Source organism: Canis lupus, chromosome X (genome assembly GCF_003254725.2).
Source record: "Canis lupus dingo isolate Sandy chromosome X, ASM325472v2, whole genome shotgun sequence".
Taxonomy (NCBI): Eukaryota; Metazoa; Chordata; class Mammalia; order Carnivora; family Canidae; genus Canis; species Canis lupus.
In genome coordinates, this window is record NC_064281.1 from 27,645,431 (window position 1) to 27,666,267 (window position 20,837).

The 20,837-nt window shown below is 36.0% G+C and overlaps 1 protein-coding gene across 15 annotated transcripts in view; it reads right to left on the reverse strand.

Moving 5' to 3' along the window:
- The window catches only part of DMD (dystrophin), a 2,170,621-nt gene that overhangs the window by 1,360,097 nt on the left and 789,687 nt on the right, over nucleotides 1-20,837 (reverse strand). For all 15 annotated transcript variants that reach the window (XM_025439443.3, XM_025439430.3, XM_025439477.3 and 12 more), the window contains one exon: nucleotides 10,756-10,879. In XM_025439443.3, the coding sequence (XP_025295228.1) occupies nucleotides 10,756-10,879 (124 nt within the window). The remainder of the gene's footprint in view (nucleotides 1-10,755; nucleotides 10,880-20,837) is intronic.

Here is a 20,837-nt window from a genome sequence, read left to right on the forward strand (position 1 = left end):
TAATTCAGTGGGTTGGAAGGAACCAACAGCATTTTATCCTCTTTTATACAAGAAAAAACGGAGCATCAGCAAGATTAAGTCATATATACAAGATCGTAGAAATAGAAAGTTTTAGATCCAATTTTAAAAGCCCAATCATCTATTTACAAGTTCAGCTCTTTCAAACACACTGCTGTTCTAAGGGTATTTCAATGAAAATTAATCAAACAGCTTCGAATGTATCCGACTACAACTCACAGCAAAGGCAACTTGATAGTTTGGATGTAGTCAAAGATGATATTTAAAATATTTAACCATTAATGCAGCATGGGCACCAAGCTATCAGAAGGAATGCCTGGTTACTCAGAAGGGACAATGACAGTCTAGAAGCTGATCAGAAACTCTGTTTACAGGTCAATTACTTTACTCCATTGCCAGATGTCTACTCTACAGAAACTTAGTAACTTGTGTGTAAATAGAGAGGCCTGAAAAAGAAGCAGTGGCCACCACATACCTCTCAGTGTTCCGATGATATCTGGGTTAAGTAACATCACTTTAAAGAGGAATATTGGAAAATAAAGAGATATTGGCACAAATGCACTCTGAGGAGTCTGAACAAGACAGTGAAGAGTACAGAAAACATTTCATTTCAGACGCAGTTATAGATAGTTGATTTTTTAAAATGAGAAAACTTAGGGTAGTAAGAAGACAGTAAAGAAGGTAATGAAAAGTTTTGGAGTCATTCTGTTCTCCGAAGGTTTGAATTCTGTCTCTACTGTTTACCAGCTGCTTGACATTTGGAAAGTGATTCAACCTTTCTGAGCATCAATATCTTCTATGTAAAATAACACTAACAATACCTACCCTTCAAGGATTCTGAGAAGATTAAATGAGGCTCTTCAAATAACGTATTTCCCAAATTGGGACAATTCTTACATAGTAAAATGGAAATCCAGAAATAACTAAGCTGTAACAAATAGAATAACATAAACTGAAAATGTTCCAAAGAGCCACATGTGGGCACCCGAATGAACGGTGATTTCAATCATCTTTAAAAAAGGTTTAGGAAAAAATCTTGGCCTAAGAGTGGGTTAGAGTACCTGCTCACAAAAATACAAAAATGTGTGTTGGGTGTCCAAATAACTACATATACAAAGTGCTAAAGAAGTTTACTAAATAAACATCACCAAAACTCCTTTTCTTCCTGGACCTGGACATATATGCATTCATTTTCAAATAAAATATATGAACTTCTGTCTTAAAATAGGTTAGATTAGTAGTTCCTAATGCTTCTAGTTTCTCTCATTTTCTCAGGAAAAATATATGTAAACTACATAGAAAAAGTAAAATAAAAATCACATGACCACCAAAAACAAAGTCTGGAGAGAAACATGGTTCTGAAAAAGGGAAGGCATGCCCCTTACTATAAAAGGGTATGTGCCACCAGGAGAAAAATTGGCCCTCCACATGTCTACAATGCAAAGTAAACACTAGCCCATGAAAGAAAGGAAAGAGAAAGACAAAAGAGAAAGAGAAAAACTGATCATCACACCTATTCCCTTATTTAGTTCCATGAAAACTGTTGCTATTAAGGACACCATTAGACTCCATGCTACTACATTCAATGGCAGATCCTCAGTTTTCAACTTACTTATCAGCATAATTTGATTCAGAGGATACCTCTTCAAAATATTTCCTAAGTTGGTTTCCTAGATGACAAGTACACAGTCTTTATCCTACCTCAAGGACTCCCTTTACTCAATCCCCTGTGCTGGTTCTTGCACATTTCCCTATATACATGTATAGAACTACATCTATACCTTCATTTTTTCAAGCCAAAAACAGAATCCTTCTTGACTGTTCTTTTTCTCTCAAATCCCATATCCAATCCCTCAGAAACTCCTGCTGACTCTAACCTCAAAACACATCCAGAAAATGTTATTACTGTGCTCACTACTACCACACTAGTGAAAAAACCTCCACCATCACTCAGTGGTCTGGATATTTCCAAATAGCCTACTAAATGGTATTTCTATTTCTACCTTTGCTCCCTGATGCTATATTCTCACAGCAGTCAGAAGAAGCCAGTCACAACAGACATCAACTCAACTCTCTAGTAGCCTCCCTTCTCATCTGAGTAAAAGCCCTAACCATGGTCCACTTGACCTTAACCTCCTTAATTTCTATGGCCTCTTCTGTGACTAAACACCCTGATTCTTCACCTCTGCCATATTTGTTTTTCTCTGATACTCTAGGTACGCTCCTCCTTCAGACCTATGCATCCACTCTTCCCTCTGCTGGAAATGCCCCTATCTCAGGAATCTATAAATCCCTCACTACCTTTAGATCTTTTCTTAAAGGTCACTTTGTCAGGGAGGCATTCTACTGCTAGTCTATCTACACACACACATACACACACGCACACACTTCCTAGCCCTCATTCCTCCTGTATTTTTGTCTTTGACATTTATCAGTAACATTCTATATGTATGTTGCATATTATTGCTTAATTTTCATCTTTCTCACTGGAATGGAAACTGTAAGAAGTCGGGTATCCCACCATTTGCTTCAACGTGGATGGAGCTGGAGGGTATTATGCTGAGTGAAGTAAGTCAATCGGAGAAGGACAAACAGTGTATGTTCTCATTCATTTGGGGAATATAAATAATAGTGAAAGGGAATATAAGGGAAGGGAGAAGAAATGTGTGGGAAATATCAGAAAGGGAGACAGAACATAAAGACTCCTAACTCTGGGAAACGAACTAGGGGTGGTAGAAGGGGAGGAGTGCGGAGGGTGGGGGTGAATGGGTGACGGGCACTGAGGGGGGCACTTGACGGGATGAGCACTGGGTGTTATTCTGTATGTTGGTAAATTGAACACCAATAAAAAATAAATTTATTAAAAAAAATGGCGGGTATCCTCATGAATTCCCTTCCTCACACCATCTCCAGGGCCCAGAAGAGTGTCTCATACATAGTAGATGCATAGTAAGGCGAGGTCTGTTGTAGCATAATGCTTCTATATATGATATTATTGGCTCTCCCATCCTACTCACACTTAAAATGCTCTTTGAAGGTGTAAATGTATAATAAATCATAGTAGCTATACATATACTGGTTATAGCAACAGCCTAGGAGTTTAGGAGCTGCATGTTCAATAAAGGAAAGCTTGATTAAATGAAAGTCTTCTAGAAGATCCAGATTAGATGGGGAGTTGGACACATTGGCCTGCTTTCCAACAGGACTGCTATGAAATCCTGAGAGCTGTAATAAACAATTACACAAATAGAAAACAAATAGTACCATGTAAAATTCATTACAGTCAAAATTTCATAGAATCTTACCTGGGTTGGGGAAAAGAAAAGAATTGGGATGGGGAAATAACACAATGCTTATAATATTTCTTAAGGAATAATGACACGATGCCATACTGAAAAAATTAGAGGGAGTATAAACTCCCAACACTGCTCTACCAAACAAAATTTTAGCAAACTTTTTTGGCATCTTCACTAAGGTGCCATGGACTCCATGAAAAAGAAACAGAAAATGGTAAGGCTAAAAGAAGCTGAAGTTAACAGGAATGGAATGAAATTTCAAGATCATAGAGACGTGGATATCAAAAGGAAGAAACTAAAAGTGCATCACCATGATCCAAATCAGTACTGGAAACTGTAAAATGTAGAATGAATACTGAACAAAAAAGGAGAGAATGTTTCTTGACTATGGTACTAACCAGGATTCTCTGGGCCTCAGGAGAAGATAAACAAGTGTTCCAGCTGGCTAGAAGAAATATCATATTTTAAAATACCTTAATTAGGTTGTTTCTGTATTTTCAGATCATGTTATGTTATGCTGACATGTTGAAATGTTTTGTTGGGGCAGTCTGGGTGGCTCAGTGGTTTAGCGCCGCCTTCAGCCCAGGGTGTGATCCTGGAGACCTGGGATCGAGTCCCATGTCGGGCTTCCTGCATGGAGCCTGCTTCTCCCTCTCCCTCTGCCTGTGTCTCTGTCCCTCTCTCTCTCTCATGAATAAATAAAAATCTTTAAAAAAAAAAGAACTGTTTTGTTATCACTAGAGAATAAAAGTAAGAACTCTTTATTAGTCTCAGAGATTTGGGGACTTTTTTTTTCTCAGATATTTTCAAATATTTCAGCATCTTCAGTCTTTATTCCTCCTCCATGGCTCACTCATGCTCTCTCTCTCTGCCCCCTCTCTTTCTATAGCCAGATACATAAATATGTGTATATAGAGAGATAAATATGTGTAGATGTATATATATGTGTGTGTGTGATATCTTTGTATATATATTTACATTTGTATATATATTAGCTTTCCCCTTTTCTTTTTTTTAAGATTTTATTTATTTATTCATGAGAGACACACACAGAGAGAGAGAGAGAGAGAGAGAGAGAGAGAGAGAGAGGCAGAGACACAGGCAGAGGGAGAAGCAGGCTCCATGCAGGGAACCTGACATGGGACTCGATCCCAGGTCTCCAGGATCATCCCCTGAGCTGAAGGCAGCGCTAAACCGCTGAGCCACCCAGGCTGTCCTCCCCTTTTTTTCAAAGCCAAAAGTAGCCCCTGAATGCTCTTTAACCATGACATCCACTTTGCTCTATGCGTTTCATCTTCAGTATTAGTCCAAGTATCTGTACTCACCACTATACAGAAAGATCTTTCATGAAGGGTACCAATTTTCTTCTTGCCAGGTGCAATGCTTCTTATAGTATTAAGTACCAATAACTAAAACTACCCCTTAGAAATCACCTTACTCAGGAAAACATTTCTGTCCTAGACATTATGATCTTTCTCTAATCTATTGTCCTTAGGAAATGCATCTTGCTTTTCTGTATGTCTGTCTCTTTGTTTATCTTCTATGTAATATGTGTGTGTGTGTGTGTACACATAGATAGTATTTTTAATCTTAAAAGTGTCTATTTTTATAATAGAATATATGCTTTTGAAATGAGTTTTCTTAACAGAAAAAATGAAATACTTTAGTCAATATATATTCCATATGTGATCATATGTTTAGAAGCTACTACTCAAATTGTGAAGTATCTAGTACAGATAATTTCAAGTAAAGAAAACAGAAGCTAAAAAAAGGCTTCAGTTGACCATTCCATATGAAATGTATCGTTAATTTTAAAATATATTAAAGGCCCATAAAAATTCTTAGAGATACCAGGAAATCATGGATTCTAAAATGTGTAACTTCAAGTGCAATATAAAAGGCAACTGAGTTGTATAATAATATAGAGAAAAAAGAAACATAATTAAGTTTTAAGCAAAGTATACAAAGAAGGGAAGTTTACTGGTTCTCTAATAAGTTGATTAAAAACACTCTATGACCTCTTCCTCCTTCTTTATCGGCATCTCTTAAAAGCCTCCTCCTTTCATGACATCTTCTCTAATTAATATGAAAGTAAGTTTCAGATTCCCCAGAGGCCTACTCTGACTTTAGAAGCAATTAATTTTCTATTCACTTAACATTCTATAATGAAGTTTTGCCCTTTGACAGAAAAAGTAATTTATTCACTCAAATGTTTATTCAGAAGTTGTTACATCCTTCATATTGGTAGCAGAGCCTGACATAAAATGTGCCCGAGGAACTGAAAAAAAATCACTTATTCATATAGTCAAATATCAACTGTGCTAAGTACCAGGTACTATATGAGGCACTGGCGTGCCAAAATCAAAGTAAGCCAAACCAAAACAAACAAAAAACAAAACCAAATTAAGTTCCAGACATTAATTTCCAGAAACCAGCAATCTAATCAATGATTATAATGGCCAGATCAGTATGGATAAGGTAACAGAATATAGGTCATGGCAGCCTTCACAAAGCAACATGAAGATACTGACTTTGTCAATGCCTTCTAGTCAAAGGCCATCAGGTACATGCCTATAGATAAAGTTAAGTTGATTTAGTTGTTGCAACAGGAGAGGCGGCATATAATAGCGAACTATGGGGTTGGATTTGGGACACACGTAGGTGAGGAGAATGGCCAAGGAAACAGGGTTTTGCCTTTAATTAGATGCTGTAACGAAATGCAGGTACTTCTATGACTGGACATCTTAAACATTTTTATCTAGATGTCAGAATCAATGTAGAGAGGCTAAAATTATGATTAGTAAGGCAGCATAATTTGTCACATTAGGGAAGATGAGGGGATATGCAGTCATTTCGGGTGGTTTGTACAATTTGAGGGGTCTGTATTGAAACAGGATTACAAAAGAGTTATGTTTTTGGCTTGATCCACCACAATCATGAATTGGCCTTGTCCGGTGCTGGCATTCTGAGCCCTTGTGCATATTCAGCAGGAGAATACCACAGATTAGCTGAAAGCAACTAGTATGGCTCTGAGCATCTCGAAGGACTAATTGAAGTGCTAAGCCAGCTCCTGACATCAGTGGCTACTTTTTGCTTTCTCAAATGAATATCAACAGAAGCATAACAGAATAATATTTATGTTTTAGTAAGTTCACTTTAACAAAAGTGATACGAAAACCGCTAAAGGAATACAAAATTAGTGGTGGGGAAGATGGCCTAGGGATTGTCACTTTAAACAGGTAACCCATCATATTAGCTTTAATCAGGGTTGTAGTGATGGGAATGGGGAGAATTGGACAGTTTCAAGAGCAGTTAAGGGAATGAAATTAACTGAACTTGGGTGGACTTGCAAATGGAAGGGGAAAAAAACCTAGGTGACCCAGTTAGCTTTTAGGTTTCTGGATTAGGCTGTTGGAAAAAAAGAAAGGAAAGACAAAGAATAAAGGAGAGCTGAGGTGATGAGATTTATTTTAGGTTTTCAGGCAAATATCCAATTAATGTTCTCTATTAAGTAATTAAATAAACTAGTTTGGGTTTTAAAGGGAGAAACATGAGCTAATGATACATATTTGGGGGCCATAAGAAAATAGGTGTTATTTGAATAGGAAGGAATGAATATAATCCAGAGAAGAGAAACAAGGGAAGAACTGCAGTAGAATATCAACAATAAAGGAAAAGGGTGATAGAAAAAATAGCCAAAAACGTACAAAAGGTAACCAGTAGATAATGGTATCCCCAAAACCCAGGGAGGAAAGTATTTCATGAAGGACAAAGAAGTTAAGAGAGTCTAGTCCTGCAGAAAGGATGAGTAACAAAGACACAAAAATATTCCTATGTGTTTATAGGAGATGAGGGTTTTATTAAGCATGTGGACATGTGGCTAAATAGAAGCAGGCTCCTTAGGACATAGATAGTGAAGATATTGAGAACACGACCACGAACACACACACAGATTAGCCTTAGCTAGCCAAAGCACCATCTTTTCCACCAAGGCAGAGGGAGAAAAAAGAGAACATGAGCACAAATACACATAATTTGATAGATATTACCTTAAGTAAACTACGAGGGAAAGTCATCTACCATAAATGGGGGGGGTAGTTTAGGAGATCCATTAAAAACTTGAAATAACTGAGAGAAATAGAAAAGAATTGAGAGAAATAGAAAAGAAAATTTACTAGGAATGCATGGAAAGTCAATGGAGAAGTACCAAAGACTCTGTCTAAATGTAGCATTTCAGAAACAGAGTAATGTCTGACAGTGAAACACCTACAGAATAGTGATGCAAGGATGTAGCTGAATTGAGGAGATTAGGGAAATGGAAACTTTTGAAGATAGCAAGACAACCAACATGGGCTGAGATTTCTAAGGATGAAGGCATAACTTGAGTGGAGAAGACTGTCATCTTGGTGCCAAAGTCTTCAATGAGAAAATAATATCATACAATGGTGAGTGACAGATAGCCACTGGGCATGAAACACAAGAGACAAGATATCTCTACACAGAGAGCAGTACTTTAGGAATTGGCTCTGGGAAGTGAGGAAACTAGCAATTCTAAATGAGTGGAGGAGTGGAAGAATCATTAGTCTTAGTGGTGTTCTTGAGGGTAAAGGTGGTTTCCATGTATGAATAGAACAAGTACATAGGATAGAAAGTTTGTTTTGGAAGAAGGACTTCAGAATGCACAGGGGGTGTGCATGGGAAGGCACCAAGGCAGAACAGGCTTGTAGAAGAGCAGAGAGAGGAAGATACCAGAAAGCACAGATGAGCAGAGATATGTATATTGTGGGGGGCAAACCCAGATAAAAGACATAAAAGAAATGTAGAATTAACTGGCTTGAGGATTTCCAACAGAACTTATTTAAAAGTTGATTTGGTGTGGGTGGGAGCAAGCATGGGTCCAGAAAGAGCCCAAGGCCTATTGACCTAAATAGCCAGTGTGAAGGCTTTCAAGAGAACACTATACAGGTATACAACCACCTTGCAGTAAGACTAGATTGTTTTGTTTTTTAAATTACTATCGTATATTACCACGTGCTCAACTCAAGAAGTTGAGCAGTTATACCTGTTAATTCAGCTTAAAATTCTCAACTGTGGTGACATTGACAGAATGAGTAAATGATCTAGGAGTCCGGAAAAGTCTCAGATGGTGCCTTTGAGTACTGATTCTCAGACCTTTATATACAAACGAGTCACCTGTGGATCTTGTTCAAATGCAAATTCTGATTCTTTAGGTCTGACCTCACACATTTCTAATAAGTTCACAGATGATGCCAATGTTGGTCGTCCAGGGACCACTTGGAGTAGAAATGTTCCCTAGAATTCAACTTTTAAGTAAGCACATTATTTTAATTATATAAATAAAACACATGGCTAATAGAGAAGGAAAATTTATGTTAGGTTTAAAAGTATATAAAACTGAACTGATAATATTCTAGGACATTCTAATTGGCTGAAAGTACTTGACAGTAGTAGATGAATGAAGGAGTCAGTGAAAGAAAAAAAGAAGGCAATATTTAGCCATTTTTAATGGACGCCTAAAAATGACTACCATTCAAGTTCATGAGATGGGCCTCCCCTGTGTTCAAAATAAGCTACATAAACTGGCAGGTGAAGAAGAAAATTAATGTACACCTAAACTGCATCTCCATCATCATTACTATGTATTTCTCTCAAGGATTTTTAATACATATATATTATATTTAGCCTGAAGGAAATGTCTAGGTAAATCATTTCATGTCCTATTTTAGTAGGCAATTAAGAATGATGTTATTTCAGAAAATGAGAGCAGTTGATAAAGGTGACTCACGAGGCATCAGAAAACCACTCATACAATATTGTACATTTTTTTAGCACTTTCAGTCTGTCATCACTGACACTATTGATCAAATGCAAATTGCTTCTAGGTAACCATATGATAACAGGAAATTTTTGAATTTATATTCTTGAAATGCTGGAACTCAATTTTCCTGCTTTATCAGAGCTGTTTTAAGATACAGACATAGGATGACAAACAGATAAGTAGATTATTGAGATAAATTTTAAAAAATATAAATTAGCTAATAAAAGCCCAAGGTGACTCATACTTTCAGTGGCCAAATATGTCACATGACCTTTAAAATGTATTTTAGAAAAAGAAATAAATAAAAAAATAAAATGTATTTTAGAGAGTTCACCCTCTCTAAGCAGTTTTCTATTCATTGAATTTCCCTCCACAATCATAACAAAAAACATACCATCCAATGAGTGTTCTTTGAAATAACACATTTTGCTAATTCTCTACTATATATACTATGCTTCAGTTTAATTTTAAAACTAAAACATTAACATCATAGTGCTCATTTCTTGAAATTATTTACAATTGTCTATTATTATACTAATAACAGTCTATAAAATAATGCTTTTAAAATAACTTCCCAATTTATAAATCATTAACTCTGAGACATGTTGATGGAATCAACATCTCCCCTACCTCAAGCAGCCTAAAAAATAGATTACTTTCTCCTAGAAGAAAATCATTTTTTGCTCTCCAAATTTTCCAATCCCAGAGCAAGTATTAGCTTGTATCTAAGATAGTGTTGTGTTTGGAAAAATCTCAGAGAGTTCGTCTGGTATGAAACTGATTGCTCAAAACATGAAACTGATTTATTCCCCCCCACGTGACCTTCCTATAGCTAAAACTATTTGACATTCAGAATATTTGTTTCTTTAGTCTGCCCACTACAGAGCATTTATCTGCCTCTTAGAAACGCTCTCACAAACAATGACCAAAATGGATGTTTTATAATTGTCGAAGTTGAAATATCAAAGCCTTCATAATGTCCTTGAAGGTGAAGCAGCTCCTACTAAATTAATGAAAATCCCTGTTGTAAAGGACAAAACTATAATGTCTCAGCAGGGAATAAAAACAGCAAATCACCTCTTACTATAAATAAATATTGAAAAAGGCTGGACATCTTCTAGTTATGGTAATGCAATACATAAGGATCTGGAAAATGCAAATCTGTTATGGCAAGTACTAAATGAGTATAAAGAATAACTTTTTGATGATAATGAGAGCACAAACAGGGTCCTAAGTATAGTATTTCTAAGGGTCCATTCTATTCTGCAAGCTTGCTAAGTCCCAGCCTTGAGGTGACAGAACAGTACATGAGGGAAAATCAATTAGTTCATGTTATAAAATTGTTAATTTACAGCTAAATAATATAAAAGTTAAAGAAGGTTTATGAAAAGCATACTGCTCAGTCACAGCAGAACCAGGAAAGATTTCTCGATGCTAAACACTGATTCTGCTGGATATGTAAAATAGACATTAAAGATATATTTAAAAGCATTATTCCATATTGCTTTAATCTTTTCAATTGATAGAATCAGATAGTACAAAGCACAGAGTTTACAAACAGCAAAACTTAGGAAAATACATAAAAACTAATACATAACCTACATTGACTTTTTCTTTAAGGTCTGAGAAGTTGCCTTCCTTCCGATAGATTGCAAATTCAGGACTCTGCAACACAGCTTCTGAACGAGTAATCCAACTGTGAAGTTCAGTTATATCGACATCCAACCTAAGACAGGAAAAAATAAGGGTCATTATTTCTTGATTATCTCTTTCTTCCATATGAGAAAAAAAAGCAATCTATCCACATTTACCATTTTCCTTCCAATCTGAGACTCCTGCCTGATGCCCCTGTTACTGTTAATAGCACTACCATTTCCCTGGTTATGTAGGCTCAAAATTTGGAGGTAGCTTTGATCTACAGTCTTATGATCATGGAGGTCATTTTATTAAGCTCAACGTAGCAATCACCTCTCTACAGTATCTCCTATAAGCTATCACTCTGCCTCTGCTTGAATGTTTGCACTGGCTGAAAAATTACTACTTCCCAAGATAATGCTCTTCCTTTCTGGAAAGTACTTACAGCAAACAAAAAATTCCTGCTGGTAGCTCCCATTGAACCATACCTTTGAGATCCATGCCCTTATGTAGTCTCCAACAATACTGACTCTGAATTTGGCCATGTGACTTGCTATGACAAGCAAGATATTAGTAAGCATAACACAAGCAGAGGCTTCATAAGTGCTTGTACTCTGGATCTTTTCCTCTTAGAACATACACTGAGAATGTAACTGTTATCTAAGAATTCCAATGGCCCTTTAAGGAAGCTTGATCTAGCCAGGTGGAGAGACAACATGAAAGACAATGAGGCACTCCCCACGTGAATAAGCCTTTCTTTTACCCCATCTCAAACACCAGCTGAATATAACCAAATGAATTCTCTAACTGATATCACTTAGAGCCTGAGAACTACCCAGAGAGCCCTGCCCACATTGCAGAACTGTGAGAAAAGATCAATTACTTCAGTTTTAAGCCACTAAATTTGCAGTGTGTTGTTATGATGCATTAGACATCTAATTATATACCCTGATATTCTCATTCTTTTATTGTAGAGACCTATGGAGCCAATGAGAGTTAACTGTTCAATCAAGTCAATCAGATTGAGTTAAAGCAGAGAGTGAAGGAGAGTCATGGACGGGTTGCAAAGGAGGAGGATATCTGTGCATCACTTGAAATTCCAGGCACAATTCTAAGTGTGTGTGCATTCTTCCTGAGAAAGAACCCCTAGATTTTATCAGCACCTGTAAAGAATCTATGAAAGAATTTAGAAATCATCTAATCCAAGATTATTAAAACAACAGGCAACAAAGTCCCCAGAAAAAATATTTACTCAATTTTCATAGGAAGTTTGTGAAGGACAACACAAGTACAAATACAAAATTTAAGACACCAAGTAATACACTTTTATCACCATGCCATATCTTCCTATCCAAGAAAACTCTCAAATACTTGAAATTAACTCTTTCAATCCACTAGAAAATATCTGATGGCACCCTATCCTATTCCTAGGATAGGAATCCATGACTGATCCCTTCACTTGTCAGTATTAAAATTTGGCTCCTAAAGACATCATGTCAGTGTTAGTGCTTAGTGCAATTAGGAAAGAATAGACAATTATCTTCTTAGATATGCAGCCTATGAGTCTGGTCAATGTTTTGACTTCCATATTAGACTTTTAATTCACATTGGAGTTAAATTGAGCTAAGACTTCCCAGAATTTCTCACATAAACTAGTTATGTTTACACATCACCAAGCTAGTTCTACAGAACCACAAACTTAGGAGCTAACTTCCCTCTTTTTTTTTCTTTCTTTCTTCCCCTCCCCCCCCCTTTTTTGAGAAAGAGAGTGCATGCAGGTCAGGAAGAGAGGGAAAGGAAGAGAGAGAATCTTAAGCAGGCTCCATGCCCAGCATCAAGTCTAATGCAGGGCTTGATCTCACAACCCTGAGATCACAACGTGAGCCAAAATCAAGAGTCAGACGCTTAACCGACTGAGCCATCCAGGGGCCCAAGGAGGTGATTTCCTGAACTCATAGTTCAGGGATTTCAGTCATAGAAACCTGATAAAGTTTCTCATGTTAGTTGCAGACTATTGTTTTAAAATTAAACTGATACAGAGCTTCATACAACATGAAACGTTTCCTAAAACAATCTCTTTGCGTTCTTGAAAAAGCCTATGGTAAGGTATTATTAATCTCTCTGATGATGTAAAGGAACAGAAGCGCAAAGAAATTAAGTTAATTGATGTCCAACTGTTAGTTCCATGGAGAAGGAACTTAATTTATCTTGTTTACCATTATATCCTTCACCTCAAATAGGGCCTGGTTCACAGTGACAAATATTTACTGAGTGAAGGGTACCCAATAGGAAATTGAAGGAACAGATACCTCTTGAATTCAGAGATTTCTACTCCCATCTCATGTCACTGAAAGTCAAAACTTTTATTTGCATGTGAACTGTAAATGTATATGGATTTTCATTTTGTTATGCATAGTGATTGTTATCTTCCCCACATTTGTTTTTTCCTCTAAGTTTAGTTATTGGGTTTCCTATTTCTTCATTCATAATGGTGATGTTGAAATAGAGTCCTGTTGCATGCTTCTAAACATCTCTCTCTCTCTGTTGTTGACTCACTAAATCAAATTTCTGACTCTGGTCATTCAGCCATTCAGCCACCTACAAAATTCAGTGCATGTTTTCCATCAGAATATTTTAAGAAAAGCATTTTTGTTTTTTCTTTGGTACAATATAAACATTACTGTGTTTGTCTGACTGCAGGCATTCACTTGCCAGTGCATGGGGCAGGCCAGAAGTGCTGAGACGTCAGTATCAGCAGTGACCTTTAATAACACCAGAGTCGGTAGATCAATATCCCAGCTCCCTTGCCCTTTGGTGTGACCATAATGATGAAAATAACAGAGAACCTTAGAGGGTTCCCAGATGGATTCAACTCCACTTGCATCCAGCAATAACCCACTTGTGAATTGTCTTTTATTGGCTGCCTTCTTTTCCTAACCTCACCCCTGCTTTGCTTCCTGGGATCACATCCCCAATAAACTGTATGCACCTAAATCTTTGTCTCCAGATCCACTCCCAGGGAACCCAAACTAAAGCAATGATCAACAGCCTCAAATGAACTCAGCATCCTCCATATTTAGTTGTTTTCACCTTGAACTCTGACTCTCCACGGGAACTATTTTAAACTTTTTCCAAAGCTCTTAAAGCACTAACTTATCCTCTTTCTTCAGCTATCAAAAAATGACATTTTTTTACTCCACCAAGAAAAGTGCAATTATCAGACTAGAATTTCTTCCACTTCGTATGTCCAAATATTCAATCTTATCTGTTCTCTTCCCTTCTCTTACATTTGAGCGAGTTTGCCTTCCTGACCTTCAAAGACTTCCCATTTTTCTTAGCATAAAGATCAAAATTATCCTTATTTGGCCTTGACAGACCACTTAAGCCTATATACAACTTTGCCCTTTATTCAAGACCTTCTAGAAACAAATCTCAGTTCAAGTTTCTTAGGGAGCTCAGGGCCACACTCAACTTTTGTCCTTACTCCAATTAAGTAAAATCCTTTGCTCTTATTCATCTATCCATTAGAATACTTCTTTCTTAAAAACTTGGCTGTTAAGCATAATCCACTTTAGCCCCTTTGGTCAAACTTGTCCTTTTTCCCTTTAAATCAGCCTGACCCAATTACACACCAAATACACTCTGACTCATAAAGGTGAGATGTGAATATCCAGGATTCACTGCCAAATTCCCCTTTAAACTTGATCTCATTGGTCTCACCCTTTTGATTCAGATTGTCTCTAGGAAAGATTGTTCAGTTCTACCTACAAGTCTATGAATCTAAAACTTGACTAAAGGTACACAGCTGGTATCCCAGCTGGGAGAGCTCTGCTAAGACCTATGTTGGAGAAAGTTTTCTAGTAGTCCCAGAATTTACACTGGTCTTGTTTACACGCATGTTATAATTATCATTTACCACCATCTCCAATCCACTGCAAAAAAAAAAAAGTTACTTATTCAATGTGACAGTAAATAAATTTCATCCAGAAAAAAAAATTTATATGACTTTTAGACTTTTGTCTTTATGAAGAAAGCTATATATGCTTCCTTTTAAAATAGTAAAATATTTCCCTTCACTTTTGCCGCAAAACTTATACTAAGTGCTCCCTATATGCCATGGTATTAACTTCCATAGATAACAGAGATAAAAATGCATCTGTCCACATTACCAGAAAGTGTGGTTTAGTAAAACATCTATTTAACAAAATAAAGTACTTTAGACATTAAACCGGGGCTCAGCTTGCACTGTGACTTTTTTTTTTGATAATCAAAAAAATACCTTTTCAATGAATTAGGATTAAATCAGCTTCTAGACTAGAGACTCTGTCAAGTAAATTGGTTATCTCCACACAATGAAGGCTTTGTGGAGTCAACACCATGGTAACCATCTGCTTGCTGCTCAGTCTGTGAAGACTCTACTTTAAGGGAGGCCTGGGCACCAGTTGGCATGCAGTTCTAATAATTCAGATCAATTCAGGCAACAGGATGTGAAATTCCTCTGAGAGATCTTTCTTCATTCAATTTTTTTTTGTTTGTCTGACTTTATAAATTTGGAAAGAGGTTGCACGGGATGCCTGAACTTCTCTTTTACCTAAGGATGCTTTGGAGAGTGATTATGCTCCTTTTTTTGTTATACGTATTTTTAAAGGGATTTCAAATTTTTCTAGGGTGGTTGTGAGTGCAGTGCTTAACCTAAGGAAAAAATGTCTATTCATAGGCACATAGGTTAATATGTCATACTTTTCTTCTGAAATAGAATGAAGCAAAATGTCAATGAGTTTGTACTATTCTCAGCTGTTAGACTCTGTTTTCTCTCTTCTTTCCTAATTGTGACACGTTGATTCCTTTGGAAACAGGTGGCACCTAAACTTAACTCTTACATGATTTAATCTCTGAGCTTGTCCTTACCTAATCCTACTTGTATGGGATTTTGTTGTTGTTTTTCCTGTCACTTCCATTTGGGCTTGCTGCTTTGACCATCTTTCTGAGTTGCTTACTGAAACTTTTTCTGTCCCAATGTGATATACAGTCAGCCCCCACTCCAACATCTAACATTCAACACCATCCCTTAGAGTTCTGGGAATTAACTGTCAGCTGCTAGCACTGTTTTCCCTCTCCAATATTATCCAGTAGGCATCCCCATCTCTTTATGCCAACAATGAGAATGGAAGGGTGAAGGGGAATCAGAGACAGGGTTTCAAAAGGAAAGGCCCTCCTGCTCTTTTTCTGAGCACCAACAGCCCACATTCAATGCTGAGTCTCAGAGACATTTCTACCACTTTTAGCAAAATGAACAAGGTCTCCTTTTTGGCTCCTACTCAGATCCTGGCTTCCAAGTAACAAGTGCAGATTTCGTTTATTCTTTATCAATTTGGCAGCTCCTGCTTCATCACCTTCTGTGGTTTGTCCCCTAGTTTTCATATTTTCACTACTATTAAATATTTTTAAGATATTTCAGCTGGCATGTATGGCAAGTTAACAGATTCCCCTGATTTTAATCCATACGTGGTCATAAACTGGTTGCTATCTACTCTCCCAGCATTTTGCAAGTGGTATTTTCTACCATCCTTTGTACTATCTGAAGCTGGGGATTTGGTCACCAACTAAAGATATCATACAGATGTAACTCAGTTACCTTCTCAAAAACCCTCAAGAAAAACACTGAAAAATTATTTTCAATGCCATATTAAATCTTAGATTCTGTGCATGTACTTTTCTTTCTTCACAAAATCACACATTTCTACTAATTCTTTTTTCTTCACTTTTAAAATTCTCATGAAGTCATTAGTTAATGAGCTGGTTTATAGTAAGTCTCATAATGGGCCTCTACACCCTCAGAATCAGCCCACTATTCTATTCTTTATTATTTCCTCATCCTACTCTCATAACATATTTTACTCTGTAACATTATATATATTACAATAGACAAGTATGTCTGTATGTTATTATGGACATATTCTACCCTTAAATCCACTCTAACTTTAGCAAACTTAAAATCCTTTTTCTCTACTATGAAAATTATGACTTCTTATTCTGTTTGCAAAATGATTATTCTCCTATCATTGTTGATGAGTACTCTGTTCTGTGTTTTTCAAGCATGTTCTAAAAATCTCATTTTTGTTTTTATGTATGGTTAGCAGTGAAGTGACATCTTTATCTTTTTTACAAAGACACTCATTATAAAACTAAAAATTTGTGAGGTCCCATAGAGCAGAGCAAACATATCTTTCAATTTGTGTTATTTACAAAGGATTTATTATCAAACCAAGGTCATTTTCAAAGAGACCTTCCATTTCCTGGAAGTTTCAAGATATCAAAAATTATGGTGTGTATATACCAAAAACTCAGAAGGTTAAGGTTTTCCCTTAAGATTGTATTGTACAGGGGTGTCTGGCTGGTTCAGTCGGTTAAGTGTCAGACTCTTGATTTCAGCTCAGAACCCCATCTCACAGTTGTGAGATCTAGCCCCACATTGAGCCCCTCCATCAGGCTCTGTTCTGGGCATGGAACCTGCTTAAGATTCTCCCTCTCCTGCCCATCCCTCTCTCTTAAAAAAATGACTGTATTTTACAAATGGACTCTACTTCATCCAGTTAAATTTTCCATAAAGATCATGCAAATTAGGTCAGTTACATTCCCTTATGGTCAAAATTGGGAAACATATGTGTGTATATAAATACTTTAAATAATTTTTTTAAAAAACACAGAAACACAATCCAAAGAACTAGATAAATACTTGCACTTTAAAAACTTGCCTAGTTTTGAAATGTCAATAGTATGTCATTGTATGGAACTTGTGCTATATGATGATCACTCTAATTAGGTCAGAAGAGACTCAATAGGCACTGATTATATTATGTTAATTTTCTGTACAGTGACTGCCATATAAAATATTAAACTAACATGGCACATTTACATAAACTTTAGCTCAGTCACTTTCAATATACCATTTGGAATTCATCATTCCCAAATGAGTAAACTTTGAAAATAGGAATCCTCCAAGCTCCCAGACTTAACTGATTTGATTAGTGAGCTAGGCTATGAATGGCCATTTTACATCTTTAAACATCTTTGCACATAGAATTTCATAAAAACTTAAGAGCCTCTTCTTAAGAAGCTAAAGATCTTTAGAAAGTAAAGTGTTGACTCTTGTGCAATACGTTAACTCTTACAGGATCCTAAGGCTCTAGACCTAGACCACGTAACTTAACAAGCCAAATTTTAAATGTTCATTTTAATTAGCTAGAACACAATTTCGTGGTTAATGGAAACAAAACAATGATTCTTTTTCACTGGTATTATAGCATGGAAGAAATCTTTTTGGAAGTGAGGTAAGAATTTAAAATTTTGTTAATTTTTTAAAAGATTTTTATTCATTTATTTGAGAGACAGAATAAGAGAGCAAGCACAAGTGGGGGAGGGACAAGGTGAGAGAGAAGCACATTTCCCACTGGGCAGGGGGCCCAACTCAGGTTTCAAAGTGAAGATCAAACCCAGGACCCTGGGATCATGACCTGAACCAGGAAGGTGCCCCCATTAATTATATTTTTAATAATTATCTTCTTCAATTTCTAGAAAATGAGGAAACAAATTCCATATTGGTATGTGGGTACTCTCTTGATCCCAGACCATCTGATGAACTTCTATTCATCTTCCAAAATTTAGTTCAAGATATACAACCTCTGTGAAGATTTTCTTGATCAATCTCTCACTCCCCCTCCCCCTTCAACTTTCTTTCTGGGAAAGACAGTCCCTCATTCCTTTATCTTGCTACATGTTACTTGCTTTTAAAAATAAAATAGAGTACAAATTCAATTTGAATCAGCGAGATCTTATAAAATATCAAATGAAAATTGGTATAAATCCTGTTAGTGCTAAAAATAAAGTATTTTTAAAACTTTAAGATGTGCTGAGTAATTACCATACTTTCAGAGTTATAAAATATTGTAAAGGAGAAAATCCTATTAAACTTGGGGAAAACGAGTCAACATTTCCATAAACACCTCCTCCAAATTAAGGTAGTTTGTGTACTTTATACACATGCACGCACGTGTGTGAGAGTGTGTTTGTATAGTGTTGGTGTGTTTTTCTTGGTTGAAGGGAAGAGATAGGGCCACATGATTGCCTTATAGTTTTTTAATGTGTGTGATGTATGTGTTTCTATGTGTGTGTGTGTATGTTTGTACAGGTTTAAATGTAAGGTAAATATGGTGCAGTAGAAAATTACTGAACTTAAAGTCAGGTATCCCAGGTTTTAATCAATCATCTTGATCCTCATACTTTTTTCTTAGGCTTGTGACTTAACTTCTGTGGTCTTCCTTTACTTCTACCTTTAAACTGTGAAAGTTAACAAGCTTCCATCAAACTGGTCTTAAAATAGAAACTAACATATACTTTTTATAAATTATTCTTAAATGTGTATATTTACCTCACTAATTAAAGCACTTTTGACCTGAAATACATAGCTAAGGTCAGTTTCGCTTACATTGCAGCATTGATATTCTAATTATATTAGTCTGTTTATCTAGCAATCAAATTAGCATCCAAGGATGTTATAACTCCCAGTTATAGTAAGAACCCTATAAACTCCTCTCAACAGTTTACACGGCACCTGAAACAAAATATGATGAGTGAGAAAGGACACTGTCTTCAATTATCATAAACTTGCTACAGTAACAGGCCTATCAAATAATCTATTTTCCTTATGTTTGCATGATCTTATTTACAAGCTTAAATGTATTTCTAGTTTTATATGTGTAAGTTTAAGTACATCACTCATAAAATTATATGTTTCAGTACAGTAAAATTTAATGATTCCAGATTGTAAAGAAATGCATCTTGAAAAGATACTAAAAAATCAATTTCTATGTAGTTTACCTTGTCCTAAAATAGGCCTATTTAACATGTGCTTCAAAATCTGAATTCTAAACCAATACATAAAATTTGTCCTTAAAATTGTGCATCTTGTTCGTTGTCAATTATGGCAAAACAAATTATATGTTTAAGGAGTATAAAAATACTATCTTTTAAAATATATGCCCTTGGATACAAACCCAGCGATTTAATATTTTTAAGCTATAAATGCTAGAAACCTCCATGAGTTATCTGGCATTGATATTAATCTTTGTACCTCCAGGATAGCTGAGTGCACTGAACTAAATGAAACTCCTGCAAAATTTTGTTTCTGTGCAAAAAGTAAAACTTAACTAAAATATTTAGCATCTGGTAGATAAAAATGACTAAAATAATCTTATTTATTTGGTAATGGATTTTAACCATTTAAAAATACTTTGGTAATACTTATTTCTAAAACATGATAGGGCTCCAAAGAAGTCACTTTCACATCTTCTGTTAGTAGAACTTCCAGGAAAACATACCTTAAAAATTAAGGAAATTCACCAAATTCTAAGATGTCAGAATCAGCTATATTAGAGGAATTAGTTTTAAAGCCAAGGAGTGTGCAAGTATGTGGACAAAAATTGCATGACCCAGAGGATTGGAAATAAAATGTTGCTAAGCCACAGATGCCTAGAGCCTATTTTTCATTTTCAGTAAATTGAAAGTCCCTTTGAAACACAGTTCTGTGCAAGAAAATCACCTTAACACAGGTTAATAGAAATATTCTCTTAAGTGATTGATGAAATCTTGTCATAGTAATAAATCTATGATCATACAATGTAATATGCTCAAGTGGAAAACTCTGAGCCATTTATTTTAAAATCAAATTTGATGTTTACTTAAAATGATGAAACCAAAAAGAAGAGCTGTGTAAGACCCTGGGAGAAATAAATGTGGGTCACTAGAGGGCGCACACTCCCTTTCACAGTTTGTCTGGTCCTCAATCTGGCTTCTCTTTTATTTTCTTATCTACATAACGATAACATGGTGACAAATGGATTTTTCATGGGAGCTCTCTTACAGAAAAACATAAAATGTCCAAAGATATAGATAAAATGATGTAAAAAGAACATGTTAGTAAGACACCCTCAGATACACAGTTAAAATGCCTTCAGCCATCTTAATACACATACTAAAGTATCTTAAAGTCT